The sequence below is a fragment of the Daldinia decipiens genome (assembly GCF_022478715.1).
Source record: "Daldinia decipiens strain CBS 113046 unplaced genomic scaffold F4813scaffold_30, whole genome shotgun sequence".
NCBI classification, from domain to species: Eukaryota; Fungi; Ascomycota; class Sordariomycetes; order Xylariales; family Hypoxylaceae; genus Daldinia; species Daldinia decipiens.
Window position 1 is genome coordinate 263,277 of NW_026054573.1, and position 23,486 is coordinate 286,762.

At 47.0% G+C, this 23,486-nt stretch overlaps 8 protein-coding genes across 8 annotated transcripts; 5 read left to right on the top strand and 3 right to left on the bottom strand.

Moving 5' to 3' along the window:
- The first annotated feature begins 24 nt into the window (after positions 1-24).
- On the top strand, positions 25-1,802 carry F4813DRAFT_367648 (Alpha/Beta hydrolase protein). Its single transcript, XM_049244197.1, has 6 exons — positions 25-175; positions 269-533; positions 588-822; positions 873-1,265; positions 1,339-1,506; positions 1,620-1,802. Exons 2-6 carry the CDS (start codon positions 388-390, stop codon positions 1,704-1,706), a joined length of 1,029 nt encoding a protein of 342 aa, XP_049097326.1. The 5' UTR covers positions 25-175; positions 269-387; the 3' UTR covers positions 1,707-1,802.
- F4813DRAFT_367664 (P-loop containing nucleoside triphosphate hydrolase protein) lies at positions 1,785-6,303 on the bottom strand. Its single transcript, XM_049244198.1, has 8 exons — positions 5,082-6,303; positions 4,809-5,028; positions 4,380-4,749; positions 3,605-4,323; positions 3,485-3,540; positions 3,396-3,424; positions 3,081-3,337; positions 1,785-3,026 (listed from the first exon to the last, which is right to left on the bottom strand). Exons 1-8 carry the CDS (start codon positions 6,025-6,027, stop codon positions 2,486-2,488), a joined length of 3,138 nt encoding a protein of 1,045 aa, XP_049097327.1. The 5' UTR covers positions 6,028-6,303; the 3' UTR covers positions 1,785-2,485.
- A 46-nt stretch (positions 6,304-6,349) lies between these two features.
- On the top strand, positions 6,350-7,431 carry F4813DRAFT_180427 (uncharacterized protein). The gene is made up of 2 exons (XM_049239312.1): positions 6,350-6,949; positions 7,005-7,431. Exons 1-2 carry the CDS (start codon positions 6,627-6,629, stop codon positions 7,336-7,338), a joined length of 657 nt encoding a protein of 218 aa, XP_049097328.1. The 5' UTR covers positions 6,350-6,626; the 3' UTR covers positions 7,339-7,431.
- F4813DRAFT_180424 (uncharacterized protein) lies at positions 7,040-9,238 on the top strand. The gene is made up of 4 exons (XM_049239311.1): positions 7,040-7,312; positions 7,367-7,675; positions 7,730-7,990; positions 8,068-9,238. Exons 2-4 carry the CDS (start codon positions 7,525-7,527, stop codon positions 8,868-8,870), a joined length of 1,215 nt encoding a protein of 404 aa, XP_049097329.1. The 5' UTR covers positions 7,040-7,312; positions 7,367-7,524; the 3' UTR covers positions 8,871-9,238.
- A 39-nt stretch (positions 9,239-9,277) lies between these two features.
- Positions 9,278-12,176, bottom strand: F4813DRAFT_367669 (uncharacterized protein). The gene is made up of 4 exons (XM_049244199.1): positions 11,923-12,176; positions 11,567-11,867; positions 10,949-11,490; positions 9,278-10,886 (listed from the first exon to the last, which is right to left on the bottom strand). Exons 1-4 carry the CDS (start codon positions 12,124-12,126, stop codon positions 9,903-9,905), a joined length of 2,031 nt encoding a protein of 676 aa, XP_049097330.1. The 5' UTR covers positions 12,127-12,176; the 3' UTR covers positions 9,278-9,902.
- Positions 12,177-13,957: 1,781 nt separating this feature from the next.
- On the top strand, positions 13,958-15,780 carry F4813DRAFT_367677 (putative glutathione S-transferase). The gene is made up of 5 exons (XM_049244200.1): positions 13,958-14,403; positions 14,452-14,554; positions 14,610-14,656; positions 14,714-14,751; positions 14,947-15,780. The coding sequence occupies exons 2-5, from the start codon at positions 14,476-14,478 to the stop codon at positions 15,503-15,505; spliced, it is 723 nt and encodes a 240-aa protein (XP_049097331.1). The 5' UTR covers positions 13,958-14,403; positions 14,452-14,475; the 3' UTR covers positions 15,506-15,780.
- Positions 15,781-16,071: 291 nt separating this feature from the next.
- On the top strand, positions 16,072-17,333 carry F4813DRAFT_367683 (ribosomal protein L14 domain-containing protein). Its single transcript, XM_049244201.1, has 5 exons — positions 16,072-16,323; positions 16,584-16,631; positions 16,705-16,951; positions 17,101-17,178; positions 17,235-17,333. Exons 1-5 carry the CDS (start codon positions 16,310-16,312, stop codon positions 17,265-17,267), a joined length of 420 nt encoding a protein of 139 aa, XP_049097332.1. The 5' UTR covers positions 16,072-16,309; the 3' UTR covers positions 17,268-17,333.
- A 1,842-nt stretch (positions 17,334-19,175) lies between these two features.
- On the bottom strand, positions 19,176-22,895 carry F4813DRAFT_180547 (uncharacterized protein). Its single transcript, XM_049239313.1, has 2 exons — positions 19,653-22,895; positions 19,176-19,584 (listed from the first exon to the last, which is right to left on the bottom strand). Exons 1-2 carry the CDS (start codon positions 22,603-22,605, stop codon positions 19,397-19,399), a joined length of 3,141 nt encoding a protein of 1,046 aa, XP_049097333.1. The 5' UTR covers positions 22,606-22,895; the 3' UTR covers positions 19,176-19,396.
- Positions 22,896-23,486: the final 591 nt, after the last annotated feature.

Genomic DNA, 23,486 nt, shown 5'->3' on the forward strand with positions numbered 1-23,486 from the left:
AACCAACGTTAAGTCATAAGATATGATAGACTCCGGTATAAGTAAGTGGAAGCATAAACACCTACCTACCTACCTACCTATGTTATGAGTATTGAATATTAATTCTTTTTATTATCATATAACTAAATGAATATAAACATTCACAGAGGTTAGCCCCGGGCTCGGGGGCGATCACGTACGTCGCACTACATGGCTGAGCTGATATGATTCGGGCGGCCTACAGCTCCTTGGTTGGGTTCCATTCACTTACCTGATAACACAATAAAAGCCCTGTTTACTTCATAATCCCGACCCTCCTTTACCTCGTCATGGGGTCTGATAGGCCAGGATGGGGCACACACAGCCTGCCTGGCGACAAACTCGGGATCGTCTACCCATTATAAGCCCATGTTCCTGCCAGGAGGCTATACATATTTCCCAATGCCCTCAACATCACCTGTCAAACATTTACTTCGGAGCTTCCAACGAACAAGCTTCACGATGTCTACATACGGTCTGTTCCAGGTACACGACTCGGGGGAGGCCAAGGTTGAGTACGAGGTTGAGACTTTTATAATTCTTGAGTCTTTACTAACTTAGCATACTAGTATCGTGCTCTTACACGGGCTACGGGGTGACATAGAGAAGACGTGGACTAAGGACGGCGTTATATGGCCGAAGGACTTATTGCCCCTGGATGTCCCCGAGAGCCGTATCTTCCTCTTCGGCTACGATACTAGCATTGCCCAGAAAGACCTCACGCGGGTCGCAAACACAGAAATCCATAGCGATGCTAACGATCTCTGCTCTAAGCTTGTGGCTGAGCGCTCGAGCACCGGCACGGCATGTATATCTAAGATCCGACTCAGTATTACTTCTAACTTACAATCCAGGACAACCGCCCTATCATCTTCATCGCCCACAGTCTCGGCGGCCTAGTCGCAGCCCAGGTCCTCGTCCACGGCGACCAGCGCGCCGAGGCATCGAGCGCCGAGGCCATCGCCAAGAACATCCGGGGCATGATATTCCTCGGGACGCCGTTCAGGGGGTCTCCCTCGGCGCGGAAAGCCGAAGCCGCTCGGCGGATCCTGCAGGTCTTCGGGGTCAACACGCAAGAGCACACGTTGAAGCTCCTCGGCGTCGACTCCGAGCGCTTGGACGAGCTGACCAAGGCTTTCCCCGAGGTCCTTAATAAGCGTCGGGCTTCTAAGAACCCCTCGGATAGGATCGAGGCGTTCTTTTTCTACGAGGTTTTGAAGACGAAGATCGGGTTTGGCTCGACGCAGGTTAGTACTTGGGCGATCGTATATGTTCCAATGTTCCAATCAGTTCTCCCGAAGTAACAGGTCACTTTGCTAGATCGTCGAGCCCGAGTCCGCCCAGCTTCCAGGCTGTGGCGACGCAACCCCTATCCGCGCCGACCACATCGGCATCTGCAAATTCAAAACCCAGAAAGACGAGGGCTACGGCGTGGTCGTGGCCGCTATCCGGAAGATCATGATGCCTACCGGTGGCGAATCCCAACAGGTAAATCACATGCTTAACATGCCTATACCTACCTATCTGCCTGACAAGGCTCGGGGGAAGTGTAACAATTCGGTGTGGAATGGCCCTGCTAACTGTTACACCACCACTCACAGGGAACCAAGATCATCAACATCCTGGGCCGGGCTGTAAACGTCGCAGCTGACGACATCAACATCCAGAACCAGACGGTCAACTTCTAAAGAGGATACACCGGGGGAGATCTCATGCAGGCTAGGTACCTAACCGATCCAAGACCAGTGACATGGAATTTTCAAAAAAAAAAAAAAAAAAAAAAAAAAAGCGTGGCTTAGAGCGGGAGAAGGACAAGTACCTAGTAAATAGCGCATCTTGTATCTACCTACCAATCCCACCGTGCCGGGCACGTTGTTGCAGAGCTGCACCTGTGGCTCGCTATGTATACATACCTATGTCACCTCCCCCCCCCTCGTCAGCATTCCGCCCCCAAATCTCCACCCGAATCCCTGACCTATCACATCCATCTCCCTGCTCCCTGCGCTATTCGCCAGAGGCGCATCCCAGGCTCTGGTACCGACGTTCAGCTGAAACACCATTACAAGCTATCAGCTGTGCGTTTTGCTGCATGTTAGGTACGATTCGGGAATAGTGTTTCTGTAGAGAAGACTCCGTCTTGGGAAATAGTGCTGGGGATACCTACCTACGTTAGGTAGTTAGGTTAGTTAGTAAGGTATCTTTGGATATAGGAGGCTGGCATATGTAAAAGTGACTCTAGCTCATCGATTTCATGTTCGATTTCATATTAGCTGCGCGTCGTCCCTATGTAGAGAAGGTAGGTAGATACGCAGGGCAAGATCACCATGTCCGAGCCGCCAACAGTCTGTACGTGTATTCAATTAACGAAAGTCCCAATTTACGATCTCCTATATATTCCCAAACGAGCACATATAATCACCACATCGCTACATCGTAATCTTACATCCCAGGGTTTGATCATGTAAGTTCACCTCTTCCTCTTCTTCGACTTTTTCTTCCTGGGTTTCAGATCCTCCTCGCCCGAATCATCGTCGTCAGATGTCCTCTTTTTCCTCTTCGACTTATTATTAGGTTTTCTCACCTCATCACTGTCGTCGTCCCCAGAGTCGTCGCTGTCATTTTCGTTTTCATTGTCGTCGGAGTCGTCCCCGTTGTCGTCATCGCTAGAGTTCTCATAAGGGAGGTCCTCCGAACTACCTTCCTCAGACTCCACCCTTTTGCCTGTCTTTTTCCTCCTGTTGTTGTTGTTTTTCTCGTACGCATAGATCGGGTCCGCGCGACGCGTTACAACTGGGTAGCCCGGCCAATTGTCTAGTCTGAGGATTCCGTCCCGGGCTAGTTGGGAGTCGTCTTTCCCTAAGCTAAGCTCTTTGAGGTAGCTGTCGAATTCGATGGCTCTCTCCGCGACTTTAGCGAAGTGTTCTTTTCGAATTTCCAGAGGCTTCCCCTGAGTTCTAGCTTCGTAGTTGGCAATGGCGATAGCGGTCTGGAAAGCATTTCGTATTTGCCTATAGCGAAAGACACGTTAGATAGTGTTATGCTACTATTATAGCGTAACTCACCGTCCATTCCAAGGACGCAGCTGCAACTTCTTCAATCTTTTGAACTGCTTCTCTGCGTAGCTCAGTATCTCCTTTTTCGGGAATTTGAATTCTCTCTTTTCGCTCTTAAACTCGTCTTGAAGCCTGTCTAGGTTGTTCTCCCAGATTTGCAAGGTTCTTTTTCGATTTAGCTTGGGATAATAAAGAGAGAGATGTATACGAGATTTGAATGCTCTGTCGATAGTCCCGACTCTGTTAGTAGTGAGGAAGAGAATACCCTATCACCCATTTGTTAGTGTGTCTTTACTAATGACCACTACACGATATGCTACTGACACTATAGTACTCCAATGTTCGTAAGAAGACTGTTTTGTAATTCTGTTCTCAGTACATGTTATAGCAAGTATTGACGGGCAAATACTTACCTGACACGATGGCGTTGCGTGTAATATCGTGGTTTGTGCGTCTACTCAGAAATATACTGTATCCTACTTAGCAAAGCCCTATTCCCTATTATCTAAGTCGCATGGGGTATGCCTTCTTACTCAGCTTCGTCTAGGAGAAGTACGCAGCCCCATTTATGGGCTAGCTGGAAGTTCCTCTCGAGATTCGTCTCCACAAGCTGCGCATTGTCCCCTATATCGCCACATGTGACTGGGAACAGCGGTCTCTTGGTATGATCGGCCACGCACTCGGCAGTGCTTGTCTTGCCAACGCCGGGTTCGCCATGAAGGAGGATGGTGAGGCCTTTGCCTTTTCCTTGAACCAGGTCTATTGGTGATAGCATACCCTCCCCCTGGGGTTCTTGATTGTGAGGCTTTTGGTGGTACTCGACCAACGCGAGAATAGTGTCCTTGATGGGGTCGTCAATAACGAGATTTTTCCAGCCGTTCTTGTATTTGACTTCGCGGAGAAGATCGATATCGAAGGTCGCCCATCTTCTGGTATGGAGAACGAAGCCAAAGACCTTGGGAGGCAGTAATACTAGTTGGTCATCTGTCAGTTGGTCCACAAGCCACGTCGAATTGAGAATGGATCGTTTTTGGTTCCTAATCTCGTTGCGATCCTTTTCGTCAACTTCGAAATCGTCATAAATTACATCGTTTCCACAGCACCCTACCGCATCGCACATCGCACAATATGGGTGAATGTCTTTCAGCTCTCGCGGGTCATCGTCGGCAAGATTTTCAACCCCTATCTCGGGCTTGTTCTCTGGCTGTTCGACGAACGAGAGCTGAAAGTCAATAATAACCTCGGACTCAACCTGGATACCGCTGTTAGAAGTATATCAAGTTATATGGTGCCGTAGGATCACTATACCTGCTCTGGGCGTTTGTCGAGGGTTAGGCCCCTGTATAGTTTATGCGCCGTCTTGGCCGGGTTCGATAGTTCTGCAAATTTCTTTCCCCTTTCCAATAGTTCATTCCGAAGTTTCTTACTGTCAGCTTCGATTTCGAGAGGGATTACCGGGAGCGATGTAATCTCCCTTGCACCATCAAACTTAGGCATTTGGAATGTTTGGTTGACAGGTCCGTACTGCTTGCCATCAAAGTGCATATAGAAGCATTCTATGATGAGTGATCCAGTAGAATAGCCCGCTTCTTTCAACTTGATCGACGCATGGTTGGTAGGAGGCTCTTTCCAAGGGTTTAGTATATCTCGTCCGCCTGTTACTTTAAGTATACGGTATCTACTCTAACGTCAGCATATTATTTAAGGTACCGAACAATAATATTTGGTGTCTCTCACAGCTGAACTTGGCTCTTGCCTGTCGTTCGTACTTCATCTCCAGTTTTGAATATGTACCAGAGATCTTCAAAATAAACCATCTGTCCGATAGGACTTAATCGATGTCGTAAATTAACCTTTGGCTGTAAATATTTACGTATCACATCGCACAAGAGGCCAAGATGGACCCGTGCCTCTTCTGTCTCTGTCTCGTTCGGAACACCATGGTACCCTCCAGGTGCTGCTTCTAATGTTAGTCTGCAGCTTCGTAAAAAGTTGGAGGAGTCTACTTACGAGTAGTCTTATTAGTGATTTGTTGAAGGTGATCCCGTAGCTTGTCAGTATATTCAACTAGGAGCTTGAATGGCTTGAAGAATACAAGTTTGTGCCGGTGCTGGCCAACAACTGTCTCAAGCCCAGTTGCTTCTTTGAGTACCTTTAACAGGATTGGTGATCTAATCCGGATACGATAAGGTGTCCCTGGCTTTTCCCTACTTGCTGCGCTTGGTATGAAGTCATGTTGACTCGGCATTTCGAGGCCCGGCAATTTTCCTTGGGGATTTTGTTGGCCTGGAAGTTGAATCTTCTCGGTCTTGCGGATCACATCGTATCTCGGCTCTTCTATTAGCACCTCAATTACTGGCTTCGGCGTTGGATCAAGCTCTGCTACGTGCTGCCAAGAACTCGAGCTAGCTTTCGGATCAAGGTCAGCTCTCACGCCGTACTCTGACCAGGTCAGCTCGTTGATAACGCTAGTACTTGGTGGGATTGACGCCGGTGCTTGCTCGTCTAATTGTGGTTCGGGCTCCTTAAGGATCTTTCGAAGTGTCTTTTCGAGGTGTAGTATGCGATCTTCCACTAAGTTAAGGTATGATTGAGATTGAGCTAGCCTTCGTCTGGCTTTTTTACGTCTCCCTGGAAGTGCCTCAGCATCATGATAGGACTCGTCATACAGGATCGATATCCATCTCCTATCACTTATTTTATCATCCTCGGATAGTTCGGCGGCGAGATCGGATTTCTTCTTTACGTTCTCTTCTTCTTGTCCACCATTCTCTGTCGTGCCGTGATCTGCATCTTTTCCATTTACATCCTCTGTTCCAGTGTCATTGGATAAGCCTTCATTGTCATGGCTATCATCTATATCTGTTGCCATGGTGGAGTTGTGCGATGAGATGGTGTCGGCGTTCGTGAGAAGGGAGGAGGTATTAGACGATGAATCATCTATAGTCGCCGCCATTCAAATCATCTAAGTTGTAGGTGATAGTGTAGGGGGGATTCATACGAGGCTCTGGGCGAATTACTGTGGAGTTAAATCAGAAGAACGTTCTAAGCTGCCTGTGCCTCAGAGTATAAGTTTAGGGTATGATTATAATTCCGTAAAGGATAAGGCTACGGGTTCTCATGACAACTCCTTCCCTTCCTTTCCAGTCGGTCCGAAGTATTAATAGACATGTTGGGTAATAGTCTACATGTACATATAGCAATCGAGGCTATAGGAAAGCGAGGATCCCCACCCCCCTTTAATAGACTAGAGCTTTTGAGCTGAGAGAGCCGCATTAGTGGCACGATATTTATTGCCGCTTACATCAAGTCTACCAATTATATTTTGGACACTCCCCAGTTGACAAGGATTCCAAATATACATACAGGGCAATCCATTACCAAAGGAGTCGCACTGTATACGAGACCATACTATTGCCTTACGTACCCAATATACCTTGCAAGCCACGGGGTTCGACATGATCACCAGCCGTATCACCATCCTCTTACTTTATAGAATATTCACATCTTATAATAGTATACAATATTGAGCCGAAATGATAAGTAGACGTCGCAATGGAAGTCGAGGGCCGAAACTTACAAATAGACGGAAAAGCAGTCAATGCGGCCCAAGGTGACGTTTCGGTTGAAAATCAGCATATTGATCAAAGAAAGGATCATGAAATCAACCAGAATCACCAGACACACGTGGTTATTAACAACCAATATGACAGGGGCATCTATGAACGTCGCATGGTACCAGCAGACCCTGCTGCCTCATTTATCGATCAATTACTATTGAGGGCTATTATTCTCGCTCAAAGCGATGACATCAAATACGACGACCGTGTCGGGAGCCACGTCCGCGTGGAACAGGCCGATCGCCTGACGGAGCAAATGTACGTCGTTCTGTCGCCTATATTATACGAGAGCTAATCATCTATCCGGGCTTAGTGCCTCACTATGGGACAATACATCACCGGCAGTAGATAATATCAACAAGTCTATTCGAAAGTTCCGGATCCAGGTATTAGAGCCAGAGATAGGCAAAGACAATACACCGACTCTCCCACATAAGTCACTAGAGGATTCAGTGACCTGGGTCCGAGCAAGTTTAGCATGTGCAATTTCTCAATCCAGAGACGTTTATACGACTCGAAGAAGCACCTCACTCCTTCTCCTTGATCTTAAGAAGCATATTTATCCTTATTGCTATTGGGTGAGCTTGCTTAGGAATCAAAATAAATCATGCTGCTTGAGTGGTAAGTTTTTATATAATGAGATCTAAGGCTGTCTTCTAATATTGATATTATCAGACGCATTCGGCTGTTTGATCTCGGTATGTCTTCAGTCTTACAATATCTGCCTTGATTTTTTAACTGCATTTCACTTATATAGGTACCTACTATAGGCTACTATAGGTGGTGTTGAAATCGACTCTGCTATTCTCAGATGCCTAGACGAACTCGCACAGATGTTCTACCACGCCGAAGATTATCTAGCTCTTTGCGCATCTCGCACTCTTAACAAGCCTCTTCATGAGGATACCGTTCAGACGTTTGAAATCTTAGTAATACTACTCCAAGAATTACTCGAGTATGCCTGGAGAGGTAACAAATTAAATAGTATGGATAGCTATACCCTCATTAGCATCACATAGACAACTAATTATAAAAAAGAAAGCCAGAAACAAAATATATCACTCCAGACGGACGAGCTCAAGAAAAGTCTTTTTGAAATGAATATAAAGTCCAAAACACTAAAGAACCCAATCAGGGCAAACGACCTCAATACATACCACAGCGGAGATCTTGGTTTATACGTCCTTCGAACTCTCAAGACGTTCCTCAACTCGGCCGCTTCACATAATTCGGCAGATGACATACCCTACCGCAGGAAAGAGGCTTCGAGAGAAAGTGTGCCGTGCAAGGCAAACGACGGTACGAGACCTATGAAGCTGCTTAACTATAACACTTAGGTACTTAGATATCTATCCAATATACTAACTCAATTTCAGGCCTCTCTCCCGCCACGGTAGCAACACAGTACCTACTCCACGATCAAAGCCGAGTAATCCAAGATTTCGAAGATGCCGCATCGCCAAGCAACATCGGCAGCGAGGAGATGCGCCAGCTATCCACCTTGACCAGACGAGAGGAATTCAAAATCTGGCTGCAGGAAGACAGCAAAGCTACAAAGCTCCTCATACACGGCGGCCTCGACGACAGCAGCACCCTCTCCGCCCTCTCCTACCTCTGCGCCCGCATCCCCATGGAATACCTCCGGAAAACCCGCACTGGATTCATATGCCTGCATTACTTCTGCAGCCTGCGAAGAGCGCGTCGCGAAGACCCCGCCGACGCATTCGACATCGTGCGCAGCCTCTGCGGCCAGCTCCTCGCGCACGCCGAGGTAGCCTCCGATTTCGACCTAAGTTTCCTCGACAAGAAATGGCTGCACGGGGTCCGCGAGCACGACTTCGTCAAAACATGCCAGTTGTTTCTGCGCCTCCTGAAGCAGCTCGACAGGAAGAAGATAGTTGTGTTCTGCTTCGTAGACTCCATCTCGCTGTACGAGACGGGCAGCCTACGACACAATACCGAGAGGCTCTTTTCGTCGCTTGAGGAGTATTCCAAGTCCCAAAGACGCCGGCGGAGAGGTAACCGGCCGAAGCTGATATTTAAGCTGCTTGTGACGGATGCCATGGCGACTGGTTATGTGCGCAAGTATTTTAGGAGAAAGGGGGAAATGATCGATATGGATGAAAGCGACGAGCGTGGCGATAATGACGATGTAGATTTGGATGTTCTTTACGGTTGACTTTTAACTTAGGTACACATACGGTAACGGGTGGACCGAACCTCTTAACAAAACAAATCGTTTGCCTCAGCAATAGCCTTGCCGTGGGCCTCTGCAGACATGTTTCCCTATCACGTCGTCGCGAGGCTTGAACTTGCGGACGGTGAACTCTGGCAGCCCTTTTCGTGGCTCCCCGTTTTGCAGATGAGCGTTTCGAGAGTCGATAGTTGCTCCCGTCTGGGCAACGATATTGAAGCCTCTCCATAACCTTATATATATTCAAAGGTTCACAGGATGTAAATGGCTTCGGTTTTTACATACCATCGGCTACATCACCAGCTAAACTGAAATGGCAATACGCCAATACAGGCTCTGACTTCCTACCCCCGGTTATATGCTCGGCGTGCCGTGTCTATAGTGTATTAATCGTAGTGTCTGCGCTGCAGTTGTGTAACTCTCCCCTCTATCATCCGGAACGATTCCTACCCAATTGTCTAGAGTAAGGTTGTAGTGAATGGTTGCCCCCGGTATTACACACCAGTGATAATATTTGGTGTAGATATAGGGCCAAGCCAACTGCAAAAGAGAAATGCTATGAAAAATGTAAAGTCTACTTCTCCAAAACAGAACTTACTATATCCTCTTAACTACCTAGGTACCTATTTAACCACCCAAGGTTACGATCCACATATTATTTTCATCGAGGTAACAATATTGTTTGGTCAAATTAGATACGGTAACTTCAACACATCAGCAGATCACCTCAATCACGGGATTTAAAAACCATCACATAAAATCACAAAGCTCTAAGCAAAATAACCTAGCTAAGGAGCGAGCCCGCCAACTTAACGCAAGACGGCCGTCCCTCCGCCACTGATGCTGCCGGGAAACCTGAACGCCGTTCGCTCGGCTAATCTACAATGATCTGAAGAGGAACCCGATGAACACCATCCCTATTCCGTCCCATTCATCTCCTATACACCGGTTGCTTTAAAGACTTGGAAGAACGAGAAGATTCAAAACGTGGGTATCAAAATTAGTGTTTGGATCTTCTTAGGAGCTCGCATCTTCCTTTTCCTTGTCCTTGTCCTTGTCTTTACTGGCGGGCTCCGCAGAACTAGGCGACGCAGCGTCAGCTTTCTTTGCGGGCTGGTCCTTGGCGTCTGCTCCATTCTCTTGCTTTGGCTCAGGGACGGCGGCAACCGGGGCGTCCATGTCGACGTCCCCATCCTGATCGACTTTTTCAGCTTCCGGGGTGCTCTTAGCCTCTGGCGCTGCGCTAGGCGCCTTTTCAGCCTCTTCCGTTGGTGCTTTGCTTTCACCGACATCCCGCATCGTCTCGTCAGCCTCCTTAGATGTCTCAGTCTTTTCGCTCGCAGACTCGTTTTCAGCAGCAGCAGTCTTTTCGCTTTCACTGCCATCTTTATCGGACTTGGCGACTCCCTGGGATCCTTTTGGTGCTCCTTCCTGATCAGCAATACTAGCAGCCTTGCTTTCGTGCTCAGTATCCTTCTCCTCTGGCTGGGAGTTATCACGAGTATTTGCTTCGACCTCAGGTTCCTTGTCTACTACATCCTCCATAACGATGTCATCCGTCTCCTTGGATTTGATGACATGTTCAACAGAGCCGTTGGCAGGCGTCACGGCGCCGCTATCAGCTTCAACATCTGAATTGTGATAGTCGATGAATGTCCGTCGCGTGTTGCCGTTTCGATGAACTCCGTTTGCTTTGTCCAAGTCCTCATTATCGCTTTCCTCGTATTCGTTGTCCCGCTCTATGCGCTGTTCCCACTGGCGCTGACTCATGCGAACATCTTTATTTTCGTCCTCGTCGAGGTCGTCAAGCTCAGCTTCTTCTTCATCAGACATTGCTCCCATCGAGTGACGGGGAACATCCTGCATCTGAACAGATGGAGCATGGGCGGTACGTCGAAGATTTTCGATCAGTTGATTTTTTATCTTCTCTAGATACTCGGGGCTATTGGCGTTCTCCATGTTGGAGGCACGCACGTCAAGCGAGTAATCAGGCCCATAATACTGATTTCAAGGTTAGCTATCGAAGTAGTAGTGAAAAAGAGTGAAAAAGACTGTAATCTTACATCGTAATATTCATTAAATGGTAGGGTTCGATCCATCTGAGCATCAACAAGCAGACCAGTCTCAAAGGCCCAGGTACGGGCGACATTACGCATTGTGTAACCGCCACCACCAAGGACCAGAGTTGGTCGGTTGAAACTCTTGACGAACTTTACGCAGTTGGCATGTCCATCCATACTCAGGTTAAAACAACCGAGGCGGTCACCCGACAAACTGTCTCCGCCACATTGAAGAACGACCGCATCCGGATTATAGTATTCCATGACGGCTGATATGACCGGTTCGAAGATTGACTTGTATGAAGAATCATCTATGCCGTCGCGAAGGGGGAAATTAGTCGCGTAGTAACGGCCCTGGCCGATACCAATATCTCTCAGCTCGCCGGTTCCAGGGAAGTATTCGCCGTACTTATGAAAAGAAACCGTCATGACCCTATCTGTGGTATAAAAAGCTTCCTCGACGCCGTCGCCATGGTGTACATCGATATCTATATATAGGACGCGCTTATTAAATCGTAAGAGTTCGAGAATTCCGAGAACGATATCTACTCAGTAACCGTATTAGCATAGCCGAAGGGAAATGTATATCAAAGTCAGCAAGTCATATGAGATAATTCGTACCATTTACATAGCAGAAGCCACTAGCCTCAGACTTCTTTGCGTGATGGAGACCACCCGCCCAGTTGACTGCGATATCGCACTTTTGACGGTTAAGCCGAGCGGCACCCTCCATGCTACCACCGGCACTTATGCCACAGAATTCAAATAGTCCGTCAAATACCGGACAATCATCTCCAACGTTGTATTTGCCCTGTTCCCTCTGAAAATTGTCCATATTCTCGGGGGTGACTCGCTGTAAGAAATCTATGTACTCGTCGGTATGGAATTGGGTCATCTCGAGTCGCGTTGCAGGTTTCGCACGCTTTGGAATGTCAGCTATCCTGCTAGATAGAGTAACAGGCGCCATGATTACTCACGTAAATTTCCATCTTCTTGTACACACCATAATTCATAATCAAGCTGTGCGCCAACCGGATGCGATGAGGCTTCATTGGATGGCCTGACACGTAGGCGAAGTTTCCAATGTCGGAATCATAGAAATAAGCAACCTTCTTGGGAGAAGGAGCTCCCAAGGCGATGCCATTACCGTTCCAAATGTCAACGGGGGCTGCGTGGGCCATTGTTGATCGTGGGTTAACCAAAGGAGAATAAGAAAGAATAGGTTAAGATGGGAAAGTGTTAATGTCGGGCCAAGATCTCCAGAAACGCACCTATCGTGCCGAATACATGTAGCTATCGATAAGATTGGTGCATTGCGGCGTGCACCTACTAACCCGAACTAGTTGCTAGGGTATGTCAGGAGCCAATGGAGAGCTTAGACCATATTCACTCCTTCCAGTACCTTAGGTACATAGAACGTACGATTCCAAAATCTTTATAATTGTTTATATACGATTTTCTGTATGTTAGGTACCTATTTATTTACCTGGCCTTTATGCTGTACTTTATAGGATCGTAACGCACCTAGGTACATTAATTTCTCTCATTACAGCATGGTAAACGGGGACTTACTGCAAAGAATCAAATGGTAAATTGTAATTGGTCAGCTTTCCTTGAACTAATGACAAACTAGGCATAGCGCGCTCGCTGTTGTTAAAATTCACTGCTTCTAGTATGACGTATTGACGTTTTACCCTTATATCGGTATTAGCCATTAGGTATTGCTAAAGAATAAACTCCCAGTCATAGCTTATATAAATAGCTGCCAATATTGTTAAAATGTTCAAGTATTAAGAACTTGCAAAAAAACAGATTATCTACCTACCTACGTATATTGACACACATAAGAGAAAGCTTGTTACCCGACATGAAGTGTGCTGGTAATGAGGAGGGGAATTATCCATCTTGGCTAAAAGAAGCTTCCTTTGAAATTATATAGAAAGTGGCCATGTCATTTTACTAGTAAATTTGGTGGCAGGTGCATGCACTTGTTCTGTAAGATAGTCTACGTGGAAGGACCGGCAAGGTAATCTACAAATAACATCACTCATTATATAAAGGAGTAATGGTATCATTGTGTTACTCAACCCAGACAAAATACACCAAGACCACTACAATACTTACACACTTGCAAGGATATATATAAGTGGCTTCAAGTGATTAAATAAATTTATTATTATACGATAATCATACGAGAAGTTTCGGGGGATATCACCGGGTATATAAGCTACCTAAGGTAGTCTACAAAAGATGAATTGTCGTAAGATAGAGCCAGAAGCAGGAAAACAACTTCGTTCTTCGGCGAGGAACTCTAAGCTAGCTATGGGGGCCTACAACTATGCATGATGAAATTATTCTTTGATCTACATATCTCATCTAGAATCCTCACCTGAATTTCCTGGTGGGATCAGGAAGCATCAATAGACCTATGGGAGTTCATAAAGTATTATGCTTATTGAAAGCCCCTCTTGTAAGACCTCTATGATGAAATCATAACATGAAAAGCCACGATAGAAAGTTCGATGAGATATTGGTGTCTGGCGCCATCAACTCTATAGAATGCAACCGTCGAAATTAGGACTCAGAAATAGAAATAGTGAATGGCGAGAGTAACTTATAAAGTACAAATGATAAACCAATGGTATTAATAGAATAACATTAACTATCTGCATCTAGGTAGGCAACAACCGACGTTAGGTGCTATATAAACTAAATATACTAAGCTTATATTCATGGTATTAGCTAAATCGGTCCTTGATCCGGAGCTAAGTTATGGATTGATAATATGCTACCTATCTGAGTCATAATATCAGACTACATGCCTCGGTATGTATGGTTAGAGTCATAGTACGTTAGAGTCATAATACGTTAGAGTCATAATACCTTAGAGTCATAGCACCTCCAAAGCAGCGGCTGCATTGCCGACTGTTATACCTTGTACGCATATCCATTACGCACATGCAAGTAGTCAAATCATCATACGAGCGCTTATCGAACTCTTTGCAAATAACCTCGGAATCATTTGTAAGCTAGTGCCCCGTTGTTAGCTTGCGGCCAATAAGGTATTCACCAAAGATCCAGGCATCAGATGGGAGGCGTCATTCCTGATCCCCAACAGAATGTTATTAGCAACGGCAATAATCCGGGTTATGTGATTTCCGGGGAGTTGGTGGGTGAGGTATTAAGGGGAGGGGGGCCGATGAGCAAGAAGCATGTAGGATGGACTTCTTAATTAGTACTCAATTAGTATAGTCGGATGAGACATCGCATACGAAGTAGTACTTGTTGCAATTACCTAAATAACCCGATTGTAGATGCGGGGCTCATGCATTGGCCGGCGAGTTCATGCGTGGATCGGAGACTTTTAGTGTTTTGTCATCTTCAATATTATAGTCGAGCATAAAGACAATGGACCTTCCGATCTAAATTTCTACTTCTCTATTTAATTATTGTATCTGGTGAAGAATCCTTTTGCAACTCTTAGTATTGTATTACTGACTACCTAGGTATCTTCATTATCTTCCTTTACAATGGCCAATCAGGAGATCGTGTTTTTCGACTTGCCGTCTAAGACGCCAAACAAGACATGGTCATACAACCCATGGAAAAGTAGGTGCTATCATACGTTTAGAGATTGGATATCATTTCTAAAAAATAGAAACAGCTCGGTTTGTGTTGAACTACAAGAACCTCCCCTATAAGACAGAATGGGTAAACTCTACCGGAATTTGGAGATACTTCCCAACGTGAAGCTAACACAATTGATAGGTTGAATACCCAGACATCAAGGGAAGATTCCAAGACCAGTGAGTGTGTCTGAAGTATAATGTTTCATGTATTTTTGCGGACGAGCTCACCAAAATTCGAGCGATGTCTGAATTTCGATGGGTCATTGTCGTTACACCTTATTCCTAGAATCAGGCGAATGAGACGGTCATTCTATGGGGTCTCTGGATAATCTACAAAAAATCAACTTGAATTTTCTGACAGTTACCTCGTAGCCTCCCGAAGATGGATGTATACACTATCCCGACGATCATCTTGCCCGACGGGACTTGGGTAAATGACTCCTTCACAATCGCCGAAGTGCTCGAGAAGAAGTATCCGGAGCCGAGCCTCCACCTGGACTCCCCTTATCTGCCAAAAGTGAAGGAACTCCTTGTGCAGATCTTGACTGCCACCAAGGCCGTCTACGTCCCGGGGGTTTTCAACAAGATACTGAACGATTCTAGCAAGGACTACTTCCGCCGGACTCGCGAAGTCATGTTTGGCGATACCTTGGAGGAGGTAGCTCAGAAGCAGGGCGGCGAAGCAGCATGGAAAGCTGCGCAGCCTGCTCTGGAGAAGGTCACCGCCCTGCTGAAAGAAAACAGCGACGGCCCTTTCTTCGAGGGGAAGAAGATGGGCTTCGCTGACTTCACGTGGGCGTCGTTCCTCGTTTTCGCTCAAAGAATCGGCGATGATGTCTATCAAGAAGTACTGAAGCATAGCGGAGACGCAGCAGTGCATGAGAAGCTGCTAGAGGCCGTGAAGCCCTGGTATGAAAGAGACGACCACTAGTCGCGCTGACACTACTCGGGGTGTTGAAATGAGTGGTCAAGGGACTACTTTCAGGTACAGTACATGGGATCTTGGCATGGAATGTATATATATTAAGAAGGACCTCCCTCCTCACTTATACAATTGATACGGATCCGTACACTAAGTCAATATGCAAGTATAGCTTATATGCTGTATCTTTTAGCAGATAACCACGTATGGAGCTATCAGGTCAATTAGTAGATCAATATAGTGCAATATGCCAAGTTATAGCTTAATATACGATTGAGACCCATCGATATTATGATAAAAAGTGACTGGGAAAACTTCATGGCGTAGATTTCAGCCCAACACTAGAAACTACTGCACATGCCCATAAACTTGCGTCTCGTTGAATTGAATTGCGCTGTATTATATATCTAGTATATTGGCATCTGAGGTGTAGTTATGTAGGTTTAACATGATGATATTAATTATTTTCAGTGTCAATTGTCATATTGTAAGTTTGGCAGGTTGGCCGGTGTAAATAGCGGAATGCATGGGCCACATCGAAAGAACAAGGATCCCTTCACGATAAATCCACAGCTATCACGTGACACGGCTTCCTTTTACGGAAATCGCTTCCCGAACTTTGTGGGTCCCTAGGGTTTTTTCTCCAAGCCGCACATTTCCAGGTTTGCGTAGTAAACTTAGGTACCCTCAAGAAACTTGGAGCTGTTGACCTTTTTTTTTTTTTTTCCTCCCCGTGACAACGACCACCAACTTCGACCACCGTTAATACCACCACACCCCGACCGTAAAGAACCCCCGAATAAATCAGTCGCAATGGCCAAGCTCTCGTAAGTTAATCTCATTCGAACTCGAATTCCTCGATCTGTAGCGGAAATGTTGGCGGGGTAAAATGGGAGGAGGAGATTGAAGATTTGGTTGGTGGGGGAATGCGTGTAAAGAGAAAGGCGAATTTGGGAAGAATGATTTGCACGAAAGAGGAGGAGATTGGAGGGTTGGATTGCCATGGAGCAAGCTACACTCGCGACGATGGAATACTTAATTCGACAACGAAGCTCTGAAGCAAAAATGCTAACCTTCCACTTCACAGACGTGGTGCCCCCGGTGGAAAGCTAAAGATGACCCTCGCTCTGCCTGTGTAAGTGCAGGAACTCTGTCCCTCTCCCTCTCCCTCTCCCGCAAACCCAATTCGAGACTAACATACGGAACAGCGGTGCTATCATGAACTGCGCCGACAACTCCGGCGCCCGAAATCTGTACATCATCTCCGTCAAGGGTATCGGTGCCCGTCTAAACCGACTGCCCGCCGGCGGTGTTGGCGACATGGTTATGGCCACCGTCAAGAAGGGAAAGCCCGAGCTCCGAAAGAAGGTCCACCCCGCCGTCATCGTCCGACAGTCCAAGCCCTGGAAGCGAACCGACGGTGTCTTCCTGTACTTCGAGGACAATGCTGGTGTCGTAAGTTTGACCTCCTATATACACCAAATACGCGGCAACCAAATCTGTGCTAGAATTCTACATACATGGTTGAGCACAGATGGACGGGAGACTGCGTATTTGGATTTATATATCATGCAGAGCACATAGCTAACGTATTACCCCCCCAGATCGTTAACCCCAAGGGTGAGATGAAGGGCTCTGCCATCACCGGCCCCGTCGGAAAGGAAGCTGCCGAATTATGGCCCGTAAGTCCTGCTACCACACATCCCTCAACCCCACGGATTCTAACCTGTCTACCCAGCGTATTGCCAGCAACTCCGGCGTAGTGATGTAAAAAGGCGAGCGTTTCGTTTCGGGCGGAGCATTGGGTGAGAGGAGGATGATTCACACCACTTAACCTACATTACCTTATTGACGATACGTCATCACGATTGATTGACTGATTGATATTGGAAGAAGAACGACACCAACCACGGCCGGCCGCTCTCACGACTGCTGGTGAGAGGATTTGAGATGGAGGCCTATGTCGCGTGTCGGGTGGTAGGACTGGTCACTTTGCATTTCGGCTTCGGGGCGTAAAGGAGACATACCAAACCAAAAGAAACTGCATCCTGGACAATCGCTAGTTCGGTTCCCTATTCTGGCGTGCCATTGCTGATTTGTGATTTGTTTTCCATGATTGTAGCCGGCCATTGGTTCATCTCGATTGACACCATGTGCCGTGTATGATGATGGTAATGAATAGTGCTCCTTAAGCTCTCATCCATATATTCCTAGATTACGGGGTTTACAGAGCTGTACTCGCATTTTTCAATAGAGCATTTACTAAACGAGTATATTCGCCTAACACAGAACTACGTAGACAACCGGGTTTAACGGAAGTTGGGGTAGAGGATGAAGGAGCTTATATCTCCTCGCTTAGGTTAGTTACATGTATGCAGTCCTGGGTATACTGTATGTAAACTGATCGAGGTGAATAACTACCTAAGTCAAAGTATAAATAATTAAGCAACTACCTACATGTAGCTAGGTTAGACAACTTAATCACCGTCGGTCTCACATTTTACACAACGTACACCAATAACAGTATTACGACGTGAATATATCTCACATATATATGCTACCGACTTCCAAAATTGATGGCAAAGGTATCTTCCATTTCCCCTCCATTTTATGTATAGGCCCCCTTCTATCCTATTCGCTCCTATGCGTACAATGATGCTCGCTCCGTGGGTGGGGTGGATAGGAATTAATCCAGGTATCAAAACATCCCATCCACCCACCTATGCAAAATAATGACAACGCTTCGCCCTTAGGCCCAAATGCCGTATATACCCGATATGTACAAAGTGCCCTATCCCTATTTCCCAACCCCATAAACCTCCTCGCGTCTCCTGTTTTGAACACCCCCCAGGGATGAGCCCGGGCGAAGGAAAGTTTGGTCCAAGTATCCAAACAGCCCTCCACCCAGACTGTGATATGTAGAGAAATGGAAGGGCCCGCGGCTGGCCATATGTATGGCGCCCAGGCTATCCATCCCTCTACCTATCAATAGGCTAACCAGAAGTCGGTTCAAGTATCCGACAGCCTATTAACCTACAGATAGGAGATGAATGAGTGGACTTGGAATTGGTCCAATTATCCAACCCCAGTCCATTCATTATCTACACATCACCTTCATGGATGAGTAGAATAGGAGCCGGTTCAAGTATCCAAACTCCTATCTACATCACTCATGGAAGATGGAACAGATGAATTGGGCGCTGGTCCAAGTATCCAGCATCCCGTTCATCCGTCCATCATGGGGTTATAATGTGGACGGAGGCTCCCTAGGTGATGTTTGTCTAGGTACACCTCCGTCCCATCCCCGGGGGGTGTCCGAGGGCTGGATGGGTGTGATTTAATTATCCAACACCCCCCCCGCCCTTCATCTGCGGGCGGACGAGTCAGTTGAGGCTTTCTGACCCGTCGCCCTATATTGCGTGGCTGGGAAAGTTTAGTCCAAGTATCTAAACTTCCCATTACTACTGTAAGACGATAGGCTGCTAATAGTACGCAGCGTCGCCGTATAATACTTTTCTCTCGCAACGAGGCGCACGAGAGTGTCTAGTGTTTGTATGGCCGTAACTCCTTGCTTAATATTGATATGTCAAGACTCGATGAATGCTCATCTGATAGTTTTTTTTTTTTTTTTTTTTTTTTTTTTTGGAGTACTTCATATTGATTGGAAGTGGTGAGAAGCAAGAGCAAAAGCAATAGCGCTAATGTCCTAGGCGTGCTCATGCTATGGAGCCGGAATGAGACTTGACTGATGTGATAGTGTATCAACTGTAATGGATGGATCGTGCTAGCTGTAGAAGTAGGCTGCAATTGGAGATAATGGCTGAAATAGTCCTCTATGTGGTAATGCCGCATGCGTTGCTTAACATTGCCCGGACGCCGTAATAAAAAAGATGATGGTAACTACGGCCTTGGGGCGGTTACTTCGTCGTCTTCGTCGCCACCTGGTGTAGATCTAGAGGTAGGTGTTCCTGCTTGGTTGAGAGCCGTAGAATTAGCTCCCGCAGGTGGTTTTGCACTCTGCTTCTTAGCGGCAAGCGTTGCACGGCGCTTGGCTACCGCCGTGTTCATAGAGCCAGATGCCCATCGAGCTATTACATGTTAGTATATTGCGTGATTGAACTGTTTATGGGATAGTGTACGAGGAACTCAAACATACCTTTCATAGAATAGGACATCTTTTCAGATTTAGTCATGGAATTGTAGTCCTTGTTGGGGTCCGCACCAATCTCTCCGTCGGGGGTATTAGGCTCAGCAAATCCATTGTTACTATTGTCGCCATTGGAATTCCCGTTGATAGCATTGTTGGTGTGAACTGGTGCTAAGGGCGAAGGGACTAGTGGCGGTGTGCTAAGAGCAGGCACTGAGGGAGGATGCTGGTTCTTCACCTTGAACTTGATTTTGGTAGGCGGTTTTGGTGCAGGAGGAGCCTTCTGTTCTGGTTGCTGCACTGGAGCGGGTTCTGGAGCAGGTGTGAGGTCCTCAACCTTGGTCTGTGTTTTCTTCGGGGCGCGTTTGGCACGCTTGGGTTTAGGTTCTTCAATGAAGTCATCATCGTTGATATCATTAGTGAACTTTCTTTGACGTTTCTCGCGGAGCTGGTAGTTACTTGTAGACGCCACTGTCTCAGCTGTTGCGGTAGACGATGCAGTAGGGGGACGAGGCTCCTCGGCTTGATGACTCGTAGAAGTGACTGTCTTAGGGGTTGCAGTCTTGAAGGATCCGGATGGAATATCGGATTTTCGGGAGTTTGTCCGACGAGCCGGTTTCGAGGGTGTTAGAGGCTCTACACCATTAGGCACATTTTCTTCTTCTTCCTGTTCTACAACTGCCGTGGCATTTGCGGGGGCCTTGCGTTTACGCTTGTGAGGCTGTTCTTCCTCTATGGCCGCCTCCTCAGCTCCTCTTTTCAGCGAAGGCGCTAAATCGGGTTTGGGTTCCATATTGATGGGTCCTGCAACAGGCTTGACCTTAGGCCCGGGTTTGGCTTGCAACTTAGACAGCGTCTTCGGTTGCGATTTAGGGCGCGAGTTGCCAACAGGCTGGAGTTCGGGATGGGTCTCTTCATGCTCTGGTTCTGGGTCTGGAGTAGGCCGAGCTTCCGGTGCCAGGGGTGGGTTTTTGCGAGGTCTGCCGCCTTTTCCTTTCTTCTTAAGCGGCTCTTTCTCAGCTGGCTCGGGTGCTACATTTAGTGCGCTTGTATCCTGAACCTGAGCTTGAGGCTGGTTTTGATTCTGTTGCTGGTCGCCATTCTCTTGTGCCTGTGCGCCACGACGTCCTCGGCGTTGGGTTGGAGCTGGGGTAGAGCCTCTGCTAGCGGCTTCACCTTCGTTGAACCTCTCCGGTGGCTTTCTTGTTCGTTTTCCTTGCAAGATATTGGGATCTTCAGCCTCGGCTGCCTTGGCGGTCTGTTTGGGCCTCTCGCGAAGACGCCCGTGGCGACCTAAGCCAGTTCGTTGCGCAATGGGGTCTTGTCTACCCACTCTATCTGCTCTTGGATCATACTCGAAGCCGTAGACGTTAGCCATAAGTCTGTCTTGCTGTCGGGCATAGGCGACTTCTGGTTCTGTCGTGTCCTTGGCTCTAACGCCCTTGACGACAAAGTCTTTCTGAATGGGGTTTGCGCTAGGGTCTCTAGCAACAGTGGCCTTAAAGCGACGGTTGAAGGCTTCCTCCTCTTTGTGGGCGCGAATTGAATTATCGTAATCATCCGTCCACTTTCGCAGCTCCTTGAATTCATCCTGCCATGCCGCAAGAGCCTTGTTCGCAACTTCAACTCTTCGGTATAGCTCTTTGGGAGACAAAGACTTAATGTCTTTGAATAGGTCGGTGAATTCAGATGCCTCTCTAGCCTTCTTGAACCGGAATTGTTTCATATCTGCTGGCTGTGTACCGGATGGCTCTAATTCTGCAGCGGGCGAATTTGCGGCAGTGTCGGCCGGCGTGTCCTCAACAGTCGCATCTTCTTCACCGGCGGCGACTTCTGGGCCGTCTTCGTTAGCTACGTCGGGCTCTAGCTCTAGACCAGCTTCGGGATCTGCCTCAGCATTGACTGCAGTACTATGGTTCGCTTCAGTATCTGCGTTCGGATAGGCTTCGGCATCAACCTCGGGATCTACCTCGGCTTCCGGGAGTTCGAGCTCATCATCCTGGTAGTCTGGGTAGTAAACGAAAGAGCCATTGATATATGGAGTGAGACGGTCCAGTAAGTCTGGTTCGGCGTGATCGTCATCCATGTCAAGTATCTCATCATCGTCTGCTTCGTCTTCTTGCTCTCGGAGTTCACCTTCATTTCTGGCCATAGTTTCGGGTTGAGCTTTTCGTAGATTAGTGTGGCTCTCACCCGGGGCGGTATATAGTGAAAGTTGTGAATGCTGTGAGGGTTCTGAAGGTACCGAAGGCTCTGATGTCTCCGACGGCTTTGATGATTGTGAGGATTCCGAAGAAATAGATAGGTCAACGGGAATGTTAGGAATGGGAGCCTTGGCCTCATTATTTGAGCCAGAGCCAGAGCTAGTTCGTCTAAGCATCGACTCATCCGACTCTCCGCTATGGTGTCCACCAACTTCAATGGTGTCACGTACTTCAGCATCATCAATCTGCTGCTCTGGTACATAAGCCTGAGGCTCTGCTGTGGACTTTCTAGTGTTACGTTTGCGAGATGACGATGGCTGAGGTTGCTCGGAAGCTCGTCTACTAGTGCGAGCTTCAGAATCTTCGTTCGTCTCATTCTCATTAGGAACAAAGTCAGTTTTCCGCCTCTTCAACGTGCGGGTAGCGGTGGGCGTAGATTTTGAACCGTAGCTCTCAATATCATCAAGCTGGTCAAATGTATAGTCTACACGAGGACGTTTTCTCAAGGAGCGTCCACCTTTGCTAGCGGAATCTTCTGGCATAGTGCCGGCACTGTCGATGTTGCGAGCGCGAATTCGCTTTTCTCTAGAAGCGGAAGGGCTCGGCGTCTCTGCGGTGAAAGAAAAAGAAGATGCTGCGGATGAAGGTTGTTGCATAGGTTGCTCTGATGAGTTATGAGGTGATGAAGTAACGGGAAAGGTACTTGGAAAAGTATAACTCTTCCGGCCTCTTCCGCGAGGACCGCTAGAGGGGTCCATTGTGAATTCTCTATAGTCGAGAATTGTCGCAGGTTTGCAAGTATGGATATGTTGTATGTGTAAGTGAAGTACCTAATGTACGTGTATGAATTAAAGGTGAAAGAAGTTTTGGGTCGGAGATTATGTAAGTGGGGAAAGGCTCAGGATGTTGATGGCTGAAGCGCGCCTTCCCAAACCAACAAAAAGAGAAGAAGAAGGTACGATCAAGTATAAAACATAAAATAGCCGCTAGCTAGAAATATAGTTTGCTATTAGTGCAAATTGTATTTCTTCGTTGCGCGTCGTTGACAATTGCTCGTTGTTCGTTGTTCGTTGTTAGGCGTAGGCTGTGGCTAAGGGAAAAAAAGTGGTTGTATGTATGTATGTATGTAACCTAGTAAGGAGGCAATGCTTGAAAATTGGTACAAGGCCGGGGTGGACTGAATTGCTAGCTGCCGGGGGAAGATGCAAGGACAAGCAGCCCGCCGCCGATAAAACTTGAAGTATACAATAGTCAAGACTGAATGGATTTGATAATAAAAAAAAAGAAGTTGAATCGAGGCCTTTGAAAGAGTCACTCGGTCGTAGTCTGAAATGGTTATTAGTAAATGTACCTAGTTGGTGCAATTGCAGGTGTGCAGTGAGTGTGTTGTGTAAGAGAGACGTGGTGAGAAAAAAGGTTGATGAAAGGAGCTGACTTGGTAGGAAAGAACGACCAAATTTGATGGTGATGGCTAGGTTGGAAATCAGTAAACCTTAGGCGGTCAATACGTGCCTGAAAAAAAAAAACAGGAAGTTTCTGCCTATGAGAATCAGAATCAACAACTTTAAAGATCAAGAAGTAAATAATATCTGAGGGGACTTGATTCGATCTTTCCTCGTCTCGCCGCTCTACTGCTCTA

What these genes read in the sequence shown, in the direction of transcription:
- F4813DRAFT_367648 (XM_049244197.1), top strand. Translation starts at nt 388, where the DNA reads ATGTTCCTGCCAGGAGGCTATACATATTTCCCAATGCCCTCAACATCA. An exon ending in TCGGGGGAGGCCAAGGTTGA is followed by an intron (nt 534 to 587) that starts GTACGAGGTTGA and finishes TTAGCATACTAG; the next exon opens with TATCGTGCTCTTACACGGGC. An exon ending in TCGGGTTTGGCTCGACGCAG is followed by an intron (nt 1,266 to 1,338) that starts GTTAGTACTTGG and finishes TCACTTTGCTAG; the next exon opens with ATCGTCGAGCCCGAGTCCGC.
- F4813DRAFT_367664 (XM_049244198.1), bottom strand. Translation starts at nt 6,027, where the DNA reads ATGGCGGCGACTATAGATGATTCATCGTCTAATACCTCCTCCCTTCTC. An exon ending in GAACATTGGAGTACTATAGT is followed by an intron (nt 3,338 to 3,395) that starts GTCAGTAGCATA and finishes AATGGGTGATAG; the next exon opens with GGTATTCTCTTCCTCACTAC. An exon ending in CTGCGTCCTTGGAATGGACG is followed by an intron (nt 3,027 to 3,080) that starts GTGAGTTACGCT and finishes CTTTCGCTATAG; the next exon opens with GCAAATACGAAATGCTTTCC.
- F4813DRAFT_180427 (XM_049239312.1), top strand. Translation starts at nt 6,627, where the DNA reads ATGGAAGTCGAGGGCCGAAACTTACAAATAGACGGAAAAGCAGTCAAT. An exon ending in GATCGCCTGACGGAGCAAAT is followed by an intron (nt 6,950 to 7,004) that starts GTACGTCGTTCT and finishes ATCCGGGCTTAG; the next exon opens with TGCCTCACTATGGGACAATA.
- F4813DRAFT_180424 (XM_049239311.1), top strand. Translation starts at nt 7,525, where the DNA reads ATGTTCTACCACGCCGAAGATTATCTAGCTCTTTGCGCATCTCGCACT. An exon ending in GAGAGGTAACAAATTAAATA is followed by an intron (nt 7,676 to 7,729) that starts GTATGGATAGCT and finishes ATTATAAAAAAG; the next exon opens with AAAGCCAGAAACAAAATATA. An exon ending in GCCGTGCAAGGCAAACGACG is followed by an intron (nt 7,991 to 8,067) that starts GTACGAGACCTA and finishes ACTCAATTTCAG; the next exon opens with GCCTCTCTCCCGCCACGGTA.
- F4813DRAFT_367669 (XM_049244199.1), bottom strand. Translation starts at nt 12,126, where the DNA reads ATGGCCCACGCAGCCCCCGTTGACATTTGGAACGGTAATGGCATCGCC. An exon ending in ACAAGAAGATGGAAATTTAC is followed by an intron (nt 11,868 to 11,922) that starts GTGAGTAATCAT and finishes GACATTCCAAAG; the next exon opens with CGTGCGAAACCTGCAACGCG. An exon ending in TGGCTTCTGCTATGTAAATG is followed by an intron (nt 11,491 to 11,566) that starts GTACGAATTATC and finishes GTTACTGAGTAG; the next exon opens with ATATCGTTCTCGGAATTCTC.
- F4813DRAFT_367677 (XM_049244200.1), top strand. Translation starts at nt 14,476, where the DNA reads ATGGCCAATCAGGAGATCGTGTTTTTCGACTTGCCGTCTAAGACGCCA. An exon ending in GTCATACAACCCATGGAAAA is followed by an intron (nt 14,555 to 14,609) that starts GTAGGTGCTATC and finishes AAATAGAAACAG; the next exon opens with CTCGGTTTGTGTTGAACTAC. An exon ending in TCCCCTATAAGACAGAATGG is followed by an intron (nt 14,657 to 14,713) that starts GTAAACTCTACC and finishes CACAATTGATAG; the next exon opens with GTTGAATACCCAGACATCAA.
- F4813DRAFT_367683 (XM_049244201.1), top strand. An exon ending in ATGACCCTCGCTCTGCCTGT is followed by an intron (nt 16,632 to 16,704) that starts GTAAGTGCAGGA and finishes CATACGGAACAG; the next exon opens with CGGTGCTATCATGAACTGCG. An exon ending in AAGCTGCCGAATTATGGCCC is followed by an intron (nt 17,179 to 17,234) that starts GTAAGTCCTGCT and finishes CTGTCTACCCAG; the next exon opens with CGTATTGCCAGCAACTCCGG.
- F4813DRAFT_180547 (XM_049239313.1), bottom strand. Translation starts at nt 22,605, where the DNA reads ATGGACCCCTCTAGCGGTCCTCGCGGAAGAGGCCGGAAGAGTTATACT. An exon ending in GATGTCCTATTCTATGAAAG is followed by an intron (nt 19,585 to 19,652) that starts GTATGTTTGAGT and finishes AACATGTAATAG; the next exon opens with CTCGATGGGCATCTGGCTCT.